Source organism: Electrophorus electricus, chromosome 4 (assembly GCF_041902795.1).
Source record: "Electrophorus electricus isolate QZ-2024a chromosome 4, ASM4190279v1, whole genome shotgun sequence".
NCBI classification, from domain to species: domain Eukaryota; kingdom Metazoa; phylum Chordata; class Actinopteri; order Gymnotiformes; family Gymnotidae; genus Electrophorus; species Electrophorus electricus.
Window position 1 is genome coordinate 38,752,501 of NC_137500.1, and position 12,500 is coordinate 38,765,000.

General features: G+C 48.2%; 1 protein-coding gene across 7 annotated transcripts in view; it reads right to left on the reverse strand.

The window, feature by feature from the left end:
* Positions 1 to 12,500, reverse strand: part of kalrna (kalirin RhoGEF kinase a) — a 139,145-nt gene that overhangs the window by 54,618 nt on the left and 72,027 nt on the right. For all 7 annotated transcript variants that reach the window (XR_014123469.1, XM_081713697.1, XM_035536268.2 and 4 more), the window contains exons 10-13: positions 9,801 to 9,923; positions 5,572 to 5,763; positions 687 to 856; positions 82 to 256 (exon numbers count right to left, since the gene is read on the reverse strand). Coding sequence is in view for 6 of the 7 variants with exons in the window: in XM_081713697.1 (XP_081569823.1) it covers positions 82 to 256; positions 687 to 856; positions 5,572 to 5,763; positions 9,801 to 9,923 (660 nt within the window). In the remaining variant the exon portion in view is untranslated. The remainder of the gene's footprint in view (positions 1 to 81; positions 257 to 686; positions 857 to 5,571; positions 5,764 to 9,800; positions 9,924 to 12,500) is intronic.

The following is a 12,500-nucleotide window of genomic DNA, read 5'->3' on the forward strand; positions in this document are numbered from 1 at the left end:
CACACCCGCGCACACACACACACACACACACACACACACACACACACACACACACACACACACACACACCCCTCTCCTCACCTCAATGGTGTACTGCTCAAAGATGCGCAACTGCAGGAAGATGTCCAGTTTAATCTTGCGCTCGTGGAACAGCTCCTCCATCTGTCCCTGTGCCTCATCCAGCTGCTGCAGGACACTCTCGATGTGCGCTATCGAGCTGTTGTGTGGCATCTTGTTACTGCTCAGCGCCGAGTCCCTACGGCACCCGGCGAGAGACATGCGTGTTTGGCTGGCCATGCTGCTCCCCTCTCATTTGATATGTATTCTTATGTATTTATATATAAAGTTAGAAATGATATAAAATGTAGTTGTTGCCAATTTCATCTCATCAACCCAACAGCTGCAATTTACATTTAGCTGACGCTTTTATCCAAAGTGACTCACAATTCTGACTGAACACGACCTGAGTAATTGAGGGTTAAGGGTCTTGCTCAGGGACCCAACAGTGGAAAGCTGGTAGTGGTGGGACTTGAACCAGCAACCTTCTGACTACTAATCAGTACCTTCACCCCTGACCTACCACTGCCCCCAGCTGCCAGCTGCTGACACATACTATCATGTGACACTTGACCCAGCAGATGCATGTGCTTGACCAGCATCGCCCTCGTCCCGCCCCCGGTTCGTACCTGAGCTGCTGTACGAGGTCCTCGCCTTGTTTGATGACGTTGAGCGTGGCCTCCAGCGTGGCACCCTGCTGCTGCTGGAACTGTTTGATCAGCTCCTGGACGGAGTCCACGGAGTCGGAGCACACCTCCTCCAGGAGCTCCTTCTGTAGCTCCTCCAGCCACGCCCACAGCTACACGCACGCCAGCACACACGCACACGTTAGCCATTGCTGAGTTTTGGGTAAAGGACCCTGTGACATGTTCCTACTAAAACTAAGTGTTCATGTTATCGTTTACACACACACAGAAATCAGCGTGCACATGTACACACACACACATGCAAGCACATACACACACACACACACACACACACACATACACACACGCATTAGAATCTTTAAGGTGACTGTTGTGTAAAAAAATATTTTTACTGCTCCATACAAGATCAGAATGTTCATGTTATAAGTGATTACAATGCTTGCACACATACACACACACACACACACACACACACACACACACACACACACGCACACGCACACACACGCACACACGCCTTTGCAGACACAGGCAAACCAAGCGCACATACTGTCTATACAGAGCACAATTAGTTTCACAGGCATGATATCTGTGTCTGTTTACATTTTTAGAAACCAGCTCCTACCCCCCAAATATCTTGCCCATTGATCCAACTGCTTCCCTCTTAAATCTTTCACAGTGAAAGATTAAGCAGAGTTGAAATATTTTAGAGAGCCGGGGGAACTGAATACACAGTCACCCGGAGAAGAGAGGAACCCAGGAACCCGGCCGTACAGTGAATGAGCCATGCATTTATTATAGCCCCCTGCAACACACTCGCAAACACACTCGCAAAGAAAGATTACCTTTCTGTCAGCACATGAGAAAGCAAGGGGCAAGAGAACCGTGTGTGTGAGTGTGAGAGACAGTATATGAGAAACAGAGAAGCTCCATGGGTTATTTGAGTTATGGTCATCCTACTTCCACGATCAGAGTTGAAGTATTGTTTATTAGACCGCTACTGCACCGTGTTACGATGTGACAGGAGGGTTCCAGTCTGACCTGAAGGAGACATCTCCGAAACACGGAAGGCCGCGCCTGCGCTACTGGAGACGTGGGGCACCACTCGCTAACATTCCACATGTGTGTTCTTCCTCAACAGTGCCATGGTAATTATGGGAGAGAACATGGAAACCATTTAAAAGGAATGACACAAGGCCCCCGGAGATGTGACGCTCCCCTCTTCCACTCTGAACACATATAAATCACCTTAGACCTCTCGTCCCCCACTGTTGACAAAAAAACACTCAGTCGCCAGAGATTAAGTAACACTGGGGTTTTGGGTTTTTTGGGGGGGCAGTTGACAGATATGTGAAGAGGCGTGTAAGTAATTTGCAAATACTATTCGCATGACAACAGATGTCTTGATTACGATTTACTTTTCAATTGTTATCATCGAAGCTGCAGCTGCGTTTTTGACCCCAGGCTGGCGGGAGGCTCGCTGCCACGGGAGACCTAACCCACACTGTAAACAAGCTCAGAGGAACCAAATGCGCACCAGGTTTATACCAACACCACCGACTCCACAACCAGCCAATCAGAGCACTTCTTAGGCAACGACTGGTAACGACGTTCGACGTGTGGGATGTTGGTTTGATCGATGGACACAAATCTAAAGGCTGTGAGAAACACATCTGTGGCTGACTTGACTTCACTCTTCTGAGGGTGCAGGACACACAGAACATAACATAAGATCCTGTGATGGTCAGTAGTGACATTTTTTCACACCCACCACAGATGAGCTGCTCATTTTGCACATATAGCTCTGCGATCTCTGTATTCCTCCACAGCCGATACCAAACTGGGGATCTCTCCTCGTGTAAAGGGTTAACACGCTCATAAGGCTTAGCGACAGAATGGTTGGCGTTTCCATGGAAACCCCATTCGTGACCAATCTGTGCTGTGCCAGAATAAGAAATGCCATTTGGAGGCAGCTCAATCTGGCCGACATGCTTACCAAGGCAACAGTTTAATCTAGCTGAAATGGCGTTTATGAGGAATCGCCAGAGATTGTTTTTCACCGGAGATAAACAGTAGTCTATTAAAAAAGAATATTGTTTATGGAAAGATCAGAGTGTAACCAATGACAACGAGCGTACGTTAACCAGGCAGTGGAGCGCTGAGGCCCAGGTCCGGAACGCTGCCTATGCCTCCTCTAGGAACATTGGAACGTCGTGTGCGTGAAATCAGAGGGCCAGTGTGGCAGTCAGATTGGATGTGACTGTGGTTAGTGAGCCATCCAAGGCTCTCCATGTGATCTGTAGTTTCCACAGGTTAGAGATGGCGTGAGGAGCGCGGCTGGCCCAGTAGACACGGCCACCGCACAGGGTCCCTGTGGCTTCCAGCCCAGACAGCACAGCGTGTGCATGGGATACACGCTAAAATTTTTACCTTCTCAGTGAGGAGGTTTGCGTCTGTGTGAACAGAATGGAAGCACCACACACACACACACACACACACACACACACGGAGGGTTTTCAGGCCTTGTTTGTGTATTAAGAGCTTGGAAGGTCTAAAGCACAGGGAAAGAAAGAAACTCACACACACATCCGAGACTGAACAGTTACAAAGAGAACATGAATAGTTCCAGCTGGCTACAGAGGCACTCACACACACACTCTCACACACACACCTGGAGAGAAACCCATATCATTCAGCTCAGGGCTCGGTTCCGTCATTCTCAGACCCACCCCTCCTCTGCTTACCATGGCTCATCTCATCAGCTGATTGTGTAGGGTTTCACACACACTACAGTGAAGAACACTGAGCCACAGCTTTCCCAGATGGGACTCCTTCCACAGGGAGTCATCACTCTTACCATTAACACCGTGCTCCGAACTCTCAGCCCTGTCTCTTAAAGATGGGCCTGACATCTTTAACGCGTGCTTGACTTCTGCCCAGAATGCTAATACGTTTTTTTATTCAGCGCACAGCAAGTCTTTTAAGCTAATTGCTACATTACAGCCTTCCTCTGCGAAGTGTATTAGACATCATTTGATGAAACTAAAACTCTAAAATTACACCGAACAACCGAGATAAATGGAAACAACAGATTATTGGAACCAGAATAACACAGTTCACTATACATATAATGTTCTACACACGTGTGAGATCTTGGGACTGCACCCTCCACCAGAAGACGTTTGAAAAAACACTAAAACAAGCAGAGCACACAGCATTCCACAGTTTACCGGAGCTGACGTCCAGGGCCATCAGTCACACTTCAGCCGTACTGTTCCAGCAGGTCTCATAACTGCACTTCCGAACCCAGATCCTGTCCAGTAACTTCAGTGCATTCAGGCTCCGTGGCTCCTGGTCCGGTCCTGACGCTGGCATCCAGCGTTTGCTGACTCTAGACCCGAGAGTTACTCACACCACTTTCTTGGCACGAGGCAGCTTGCACGGGTGGGCCAAGCTTTCAGAACGATGTCATGCTAACCTGCCAAAACCCGTCAAAGCAGCGGCTGACAGGCGACGGGGACGTAGGTGGTGTCTTGGGCCTTCTGATGGCTCCTTATTGCACTCCTTCAGTTTCCAAGTGACCCCATGAGTGCAACCACAGGACATCCACATCTACATCAGCCCTGCATTTATAGTCCTGCCCCAGGAGGCTCACACACACACACATACACACACACACACACACACAAACAAATACACATACAAATACACGCACACAAAAAAACACACACATGCGTGCACAACACACACACACACACACACACAAGCACACACACACACACAGACACACATATATAGAGAACTAAAAGTGTCTGCCATTAGATACATTCGAAGTCAGGAACCAGTCCACTGTAACTCATCTGGTCATACATGTTTAATCTGACACCCAGCCTAAAATGAACCACATCAGCTCACAGCGTCAGGATGGCATGTCAAACTCAAGTGGCTGCTAAGAAGTTATACCACGGCCTTGCGGAGGCTCTGCTGCTTTAGCCAGTAGCTGCTGAGGGGCTACGCAACCCCAAACGTTTGAATGTTCCACTCATGTCAACAGCATTCGGCCGCTAAGAGTTGTGAATCGCCCTGCGGACACAACTCCTGCTCTGTGCAGAGAGCGGACCAGTACGCGTAAGCCGCTTCCCACACGCAAAACCACGTTCCCACAGTCCACATCTCATCCGCCCGCCAGCCCATGGCGGAGACCCGGCCAAACAAGGGGACAGGTGGAGATGGATGGTGTACTCTCCACTCTGTAAAATATTTACTTTGCCGTGGTTCTGTGAACGATCACAGCGGGTGATCAATATGCGCAGCAGTGAGACCAGAATGAATGGGTCTACTGCTTGCCAATCGGAGCAGATTACGGTAGCAGTAAGTTTTCGTGTGTACCTCAGCACTTGGTTCGTTGTCGGGGAATGTATGTGCGTACATGTACACATTGCAGACATGTGAACAAGCATAAAAAAACACTGATGATCTCAAACATGCACACGCTCGCTCTCATCAAGCACTTCACATCTGGTGCTGATCAGGGAGTGTTAAACACAGCAAGGAATCTCTGCATGCCTTGGTAATCTAAGACAGAGGTTTTTAGACCAGTCCTTAGTTTAGTCCCAACCCTTCCAACACACCTGAAGCAGCCAAACCACAGTTCCACAACACCTACCTACCTTTCTAATGACCATAATAGAAAACAAATGTGGCATGTCCAGGCATGACTGGGAATCTGTGATCAACTCCACTGCCATCGAATGACTGGTCTGTCCACGGTCATGAGCAAATTCACAAACTGCTCCTAGCACATATTCTAGCCCCGTCGGGGCTCTGTTATCGCAAGCTGACCCGGGAGGGTCCCGGGAGGACCTACCTCTTTAGTGTGAGTGTGGAAAGAGACAGACATGTCCAGCAGCAGCTTGCGTTGCTCCACCCTCCTCACAAAGTCCTGGATCCTGACCTCCAGGTGCCGCGCCGCCTTGTAAATCTCTTCTGGGTCGCACTCGCCCGTCTGGGCCAGCTGCTCTGCCGCCTCCAGCAGCTTGTCCGCGTTGGTGTAGGTGTTCTGATCCAGGAGAAACCAGCACAGACCCACATGTCAGACCAGCGTCAGTAGGTACCTTGTCCACCGACGCTCCTAACAGCAGGAAAGCATTGTACTCGCTATGCTACGGCACAGTTGAAAGTTCAAAGTTCGGACATCTGCATCTATCTGTCCCCACCTTGCCGCTTGCCTGGTTCACTCGCACATCCACTCTGAAGCGCACCGTTATGTCTGGCTGTTATCCAACGCCCCCCAACTCCCTCACATGCAAGCTGGGAGGGAGCTCCATCTGTAGGGCCGACCACCTCCACACTAGCCTTCTGCATTGCCCTCCCAGACCTGCACAGCAGTGATTTCGCTGGCCACACACATGGGCACCCACGAGCCACTGCAGCATGGCTTTCAACAGCACGTCCCCGGCCTCATCCAGCCAGCCCATCATCCTCAGACCGCACGCTAAGGCGGTGATGCGCCAAGTCTGCTAATTAATGCAGGATAATTAAAGTTGTCTTTGCCTACTGAGACTGGGCTCGCAGGCATGACTGAAGTCATTTACTGCGCTATAAGGGTATAATTTTTCATCATCCACACATTTGAGCCATTTCACGGCTGATCCGAGAGGCCTTAGCCAGCGTTTCTTTTCCCTTTTTGGAAGAAGGAATGTTTTCGGCGCACTCTGTATGCAATCTTAGAGCGGTTTTAATCTCTTTGGTCCAGATGCTGGTACAGTCCCAGACACGGCGCTCAGGTTTGCTAACAGCGGCTGTCACGTGCTGCGTTCATGTCTGTCCTTCTTATTGCCTCCCTCTGTTTAGCTAAGCTGTTAGCACCAGGACGGCTGGAGTCTCTGCTCGCACAGCGATCGTCCGTCCCGTGGGATTCTGGCTTACCTAACAATCTGCACATGAGTTCACGCTACCGTCTGGAGCTGCGTTCCCACCACCTTTGCAGAACACCTGTGTGAGGATCTGTCACTGGATCTACTGACCACCTTTGTGTCGTGATGGTTACCAGCCAAGCCCATGTGTTGCCATAACCTCCCCATAACCTCCAAACCTGCTTGGTGGGGATCTGTCTAATTTAACCTTTGACCTGAAAGGACTTTGGGAACTCTCGTCTACCACATTCTCTTACCTCTAAGGTCCAGCACAGTTAAGATCAAACAGCCTCTAATCTCGACCTTGCACTGGGGCATATTATCTACCCCATCTCAGAGATGCCCCGAGAGCCTGTGTTTAATCTCATGTAAGGGTGTCCCATACTTCTCAGAGGAAGCCGGACCCTTTAAAAGGCTTCTCCTCTTAGGGTTTCTTCTTCATTTTTAGGGTTTGTCCTTTACTGGAGAACATCATGATCAATGTAACACAGTTGCCATATTGGTTAATGACTAAAAAACCATGTTATTCTGAACTTTATAAGGATACTGCTTATTTGGCAATAATGTAGTATATTCATGTACTGCACACAGTGTCTACAGATCATCGTGAGTGGGACTGATTTTGCCAGTTCTGATATCAAATGAGTTTTTAGTTTTCATATCTTCTGTTAACATTCTTTATAGAGCTACTGATTCAATCCTCATTTTTTGCAAATCCTCCCGAGCCCATTCCAGCATCCGTTGGGAGGGGCTGTCTCTCCTGCGCTATTGAAAGCCTGACAACCGCAGAAACAAAAGCTCCTCGGATATTTACAACAGCTGAGCCAAAACAAATCCTCTTTCCTTAAGACAAAGCGTCTCAGGCCAAGGGCCATGCAGTCAGACCATGTCTGTTTCTGCGCTGCAGTGAGTCGTTCTCTGTGCTAGTTCATATGTTTGGGGTGTTTTTGGTTTTGAGAGCTGTGGTTATATTGCGATACAGTTTATTCTGTTGTGATTTCTTCTTCTTCTTTCTTTAGGGAAATGGTTAATCAGAGTATATACACAGAGGAGGAGGTGAAGCCTGACGTGTGGAATTCACTTACAAACTGATGACATGTAATTTCCTAAAGCTTCCCTGTGGCTTTATTAAGTGAAGCTGGATGTCTGGATTCATTCGTTAAAAGAATAATAAATGTAAATTAATTCTGATAACAGTGTTTTATTCACATAAAAAATGTGAATTGTTTGTTCAAAAAATTCTATTACAATGCTTCTGCAGCTACACTGTTATTTGTGTTATTTGTGAATGTTTCAGAGCTCAGGTACAGCACAGTTCTGGACCACACACTCCTGAACAGCACAGTCCTGGACAGCACAGTCCTGGACAGCACAGTCCTGGACAACACAGTCCTGGACAGCAGTTCCTGCATAACAGTGCCACAGCACATGACCCAATTCAAACAAATCCGTCAGGAGTTCAAAGCTACCAAACTATGCCTGGATTCCACATCTTCAGAGTTGTGGAGTCTGTTTTACGCACGGGGGTTCACATTAAACCACTCGCTTGCACTCCAAGTGTGATGGTGTCCAAGACCATGATGGTGTATGACATGGTGTCTGTCCAGGCGGTCAGAGCCCTGAGCATCCCATAGGGATTCCCATTTCCCCAGAGAGCTGATGTTCACAGACGTTCACTCCGGCCCACCTGCCCCAGGTCCTAAAGAACAGGGATGTGGGTAGGTGCAGCTGGTCCTTGTTTGGCTGTAACAGGAATACACTGCGATGCAGATCTTTAGGAAGGACACCGCCTACCCCTGTCAAATGGCGCACTATAAAATGCACTATGCACATAAAATGGAAAGGTCAACTAGTTTTTTCTTTTTACAATAGGGAAGAAGATGAACGCGTTTAATATACTTTAATGGTCCTACTCTTATTAGTAGAATAACTTTCAATGGGATTGAGTCTGAGTAAACGGTGAATTTCCTTTACGGCAGCGTTGTTGAGCAAGAGAGGGAAATACGACTGTACTTACACGAGGGATAAATGTGGATCCTGTCCAACATGTCACAGTTGCTAAACTTATGAGAATGGCCTCCGGATTACCCACGCACACCACGGCAGGCTGTACGCTGGGACCCTCCGGCCTAAACTATACAACCCACGTAGAACGTTTTTCTCTAATATTTGTGGTGGGGGAACCTTTTTTTTGCATGTGTTCCCCCCCACCCCACCCAGTAACCTCACTGCAAGTAGCTGTTATGGGTAATAAAATTAGACATTTTGCGAGCTGTGTTCATAGTCACACTAAGCAAATAGCAGTTCAGATCAGTCAACTGTGCAGTGCTTTTGAGAGGAACACAAGGAATTATGGGACGCAGAGCTACAGGAACACGGTTCTTTAGACAGAGATATTGTTCAGTTCGACTAAACCTCACTAAATTTGGGAACTAATTTTTTTTATGTCTGTACGCCACAATACACGATGAGACGCTGCTGGCACGAACTCCCAACCAGAGAGCGAATGTTTCTCTAATGACCTCCTGCTCACTCAGTGGCTGCTGGCGTTTGAGCGGTTTGGGGGGGAGACAGTTGTACAAAACACTTTCATTAGAACAAGGCCCGCACTTAGGAACGGCGTACGAGCTCGGCACACGGTGCCAATTTCACATGCCTGGAGTCTTAAATCCTGAGGAAAATAAAGCAGCCTAGTTGGAGTGCAAATTCGACTGTGCTGCTCCAGTATGTCAGAGTCACCTCCAACGTTGCGGCGTTTTGGGAGACTCCATGCGTGTTTGGGTAAACGCTCCTGGATGCATTGCCCAAGTATTTGAAATGGATCCCTTCTCTGGTGGCGTGTGTAGAGGACGCCTTACAGGAAGGAAGCTCGCCGTACAACTTCTATTGATCCACGTGAAGACATCAGATGGGATTGATTTCAACACCATTACACAGTTATGATACAGATACAGCGTATATTCACAGAGACAGGTCCGAGTAGATGGATTACTCTCTACTGTATGCTGGGGCCTTAGTACTGAGGTGTAATTTTTGTGGTTAGACACACATGCAGCTCTGCTAAATGCAAAGAGCGTGGTGCGCATGAGAGCTGACTAATGAATGGCTGCTGGACTCTCTCAACACGTGAGGTTGGGGAGTGGGTTCGGTGTCAGTGCGGCTGGTTACGCTGAGCTCTTACCTGAGCCACCTCCTCAAAGTCGTCGTGGCGTTTCTGCAGTGCTCGTGCCCTGTGGAGAGACTTGCCCACTCCAGTGTGCTTGCTCAGGAAGGCCTCACCATGGTTCTCTATCCAGTCCATAACCTTGGAGGAAGAGAAATACCGTCACGGGCGCTATTACAGGACAATACTGCTGAAGCTTCCGGTTCTAAGATAAGGGGCTTGGGATGATTCGGTTAGGATCACGTTCAGAAAGGCAGTCAGTTTTGGGAGGAGCACATACAGTAAATAAGACACGCACACGAGAACACGCACACGCTCACACATGCGCTCACGCACACGCACACCCGCACACACACACACACACACACACACGCACACACACACACACACAGAGACGGTAACTGCCATGGGGAACAATTAGTCACCACTGTCTCTCAGTCAAACTACACACAAAATCCACTTCATCTGTGTGTGTGTGTGTGTGTGTGTGTGAGTGTGTGTGTGTGTGTGTGTGTGTGAGTATGTGTGTGTGTGTGAGTATGTGTGTGTGTGTGAGTGTGTGTAAGTGTGAGTGTGTGTGTGTGTGAGTATGTGTGTGTGTGAATGTGTGTGTGTGTGTGTGAGTATGTGTGTGTGTGTGTGAGTGCGTGTGTGCGTGCGTGTGTGTGTGTGTGTGTGTGTGTGTGAGTGTGTGTGTGTGTGTGTGTGTGTGTGTGTGAGTGTGTGTGTGTGTGAGTGCGTGCGTGTGCGTGTGTGTGCGCGTGTGAGCATGTGTGTGCGCGTGTGCGTGCGTGTGCGTGCGTGAGCGTGCGTGTGTGTGCGTGTGTGAGTGTGTGTGTGTGTGTGTGTGTGTGTGTGTGTGTGTGCGTGTGCGTGCGTGTGCGTGCGTGTGTGTGTGTGTGTGTGTGTGTATGTGTGTGTGCTTTGATTTCACTATATACACTATATACAATCTAGGCTAACATAAACCACAGCGTGACTACACAGCATAACAGTAAGTCTATTAATATTCCTTGTCATTCAGCACTCTCCAAGTTCAACTCTGCAGAGAAACAATGTTTATAAATACCAAAAACAAAGCTAGAGGGTGCGGACAGTTCAGAGACTAACCTTATACACACACACACACACACCCACACACACACACACACACACCCACACACACACACTCAGTGCCTCTGTTGATAACTGTAATACGAACACGGTAGTGTATGACTGATGAAAAGATCGGTCTCCGTGGAGATGAGGTCATGTGGCAGGGCCATGGAGCATATGAGGTCTGGGTAAAGTGCCCATGTTTAAATGAAGAAGCCTGTATCTCATTGAGGTTGTTTACTTCCCTAATGAATTTAAAAGTTCATGGAGGAAAAAAAATCTAAAGAGGAACTGCAGCACACGTTACTGTCGTGCATCCCTGGTGACGTGACCATACTCTGGCGCTTTAGAGTGTGTGCGAGTGACAGACGCTTAGAGACCACGCCAGCGTGTGCTGTGATGACTCGTGTTTGCACACAACTGATTACAGTTTCCAAAAACAGGTCAGGCACTCACACGAAGGGCGACGCTGCTAAATCAACCTCGCCGGACAACGAGACGGCTCCGTCCACGTCACCAAGCCAGGTCCAAGTTTTGCTCTTGGACGGTACCTACACCAACTCCCCAACATCTCCAGGTAAGGGTGAGCACTGCAGTCAGGACCGCCCTTCAAGAGTAATACCTAAACCTCCAAACCAACAGCAAAACAAAAGCTCAACTAACAAACTAAAATTTGAAAAGCTGTCACTTGCTAGAGTTGAACCCAGCTGAGGCCAAGCTGGACTTTATTTGGGTTATAAGAGCTATTTTTGGGAGATTTTTGGGAATCTCCACCCACCCATTCCCAACCAACGGCTGGTCCCAGGTTAGCCAGGTTCAGCGTGTCAGAGTGCTCCCTCACCGTGCGTGAGGAACAGCTGTCTGATTGCAGTAGCATTAGGCCCTAATTGCACCGCTTCCTGAGAAAACAGGAACCGATGAGGTCAAACAGGAGACGGAAAAAGACTGAGTGAAACGTGGACAGTCAGGGACACCCAAACAGAGGAGTAAAACCAGGAACGTCTGAGAGGAAAATATCCGCAGATATCCGAGAGCACCAGGACTACAGCCACAGTAATTGTTATGGGAATACAAACAGGCTGCAACCTCCAAGGAACCCTGTTTTAAAAGTCTTCCGTGGATGATTCATTTTTCTTGTTTTGTTTCTCCTGCTGTCGTGTCTTGGATCTCATCTTTACGAGGCGTTTGCAGCACGTCACGCTTAGTCGTCCAGAAACAGGCTAACACCTCGAGTCCCAGGGGATATTTAGTAATCTTAACATACACTGGGCTCACAGAGCTAAGGACGCTCAGACAATTTATGGAATATGACCTTACAGTAATTTCAACTGCTTTGTCTGTGAAGAATCAACTTAAATGTCTAAATATACCAGAGACATTAAAAAAGCCAACAATGATGATGGGAATTTTAATAAGGTCAGCGGTGCATCCACTCTTCACTCCACATCCCAGTTTTCAGGGACATTCCCAGAACTCACAAATTTAGGAAGAGGTATTCTGGCTATAATGTTAATGGAATGGCCTTGTAGTGACTAAGGTTCCTGGACTGTTATAGGTCCACATTCAGTTCGCAAGTTATTTGAACGTCCATAAATGTATTTACCGTGTAATACAACCGATCAC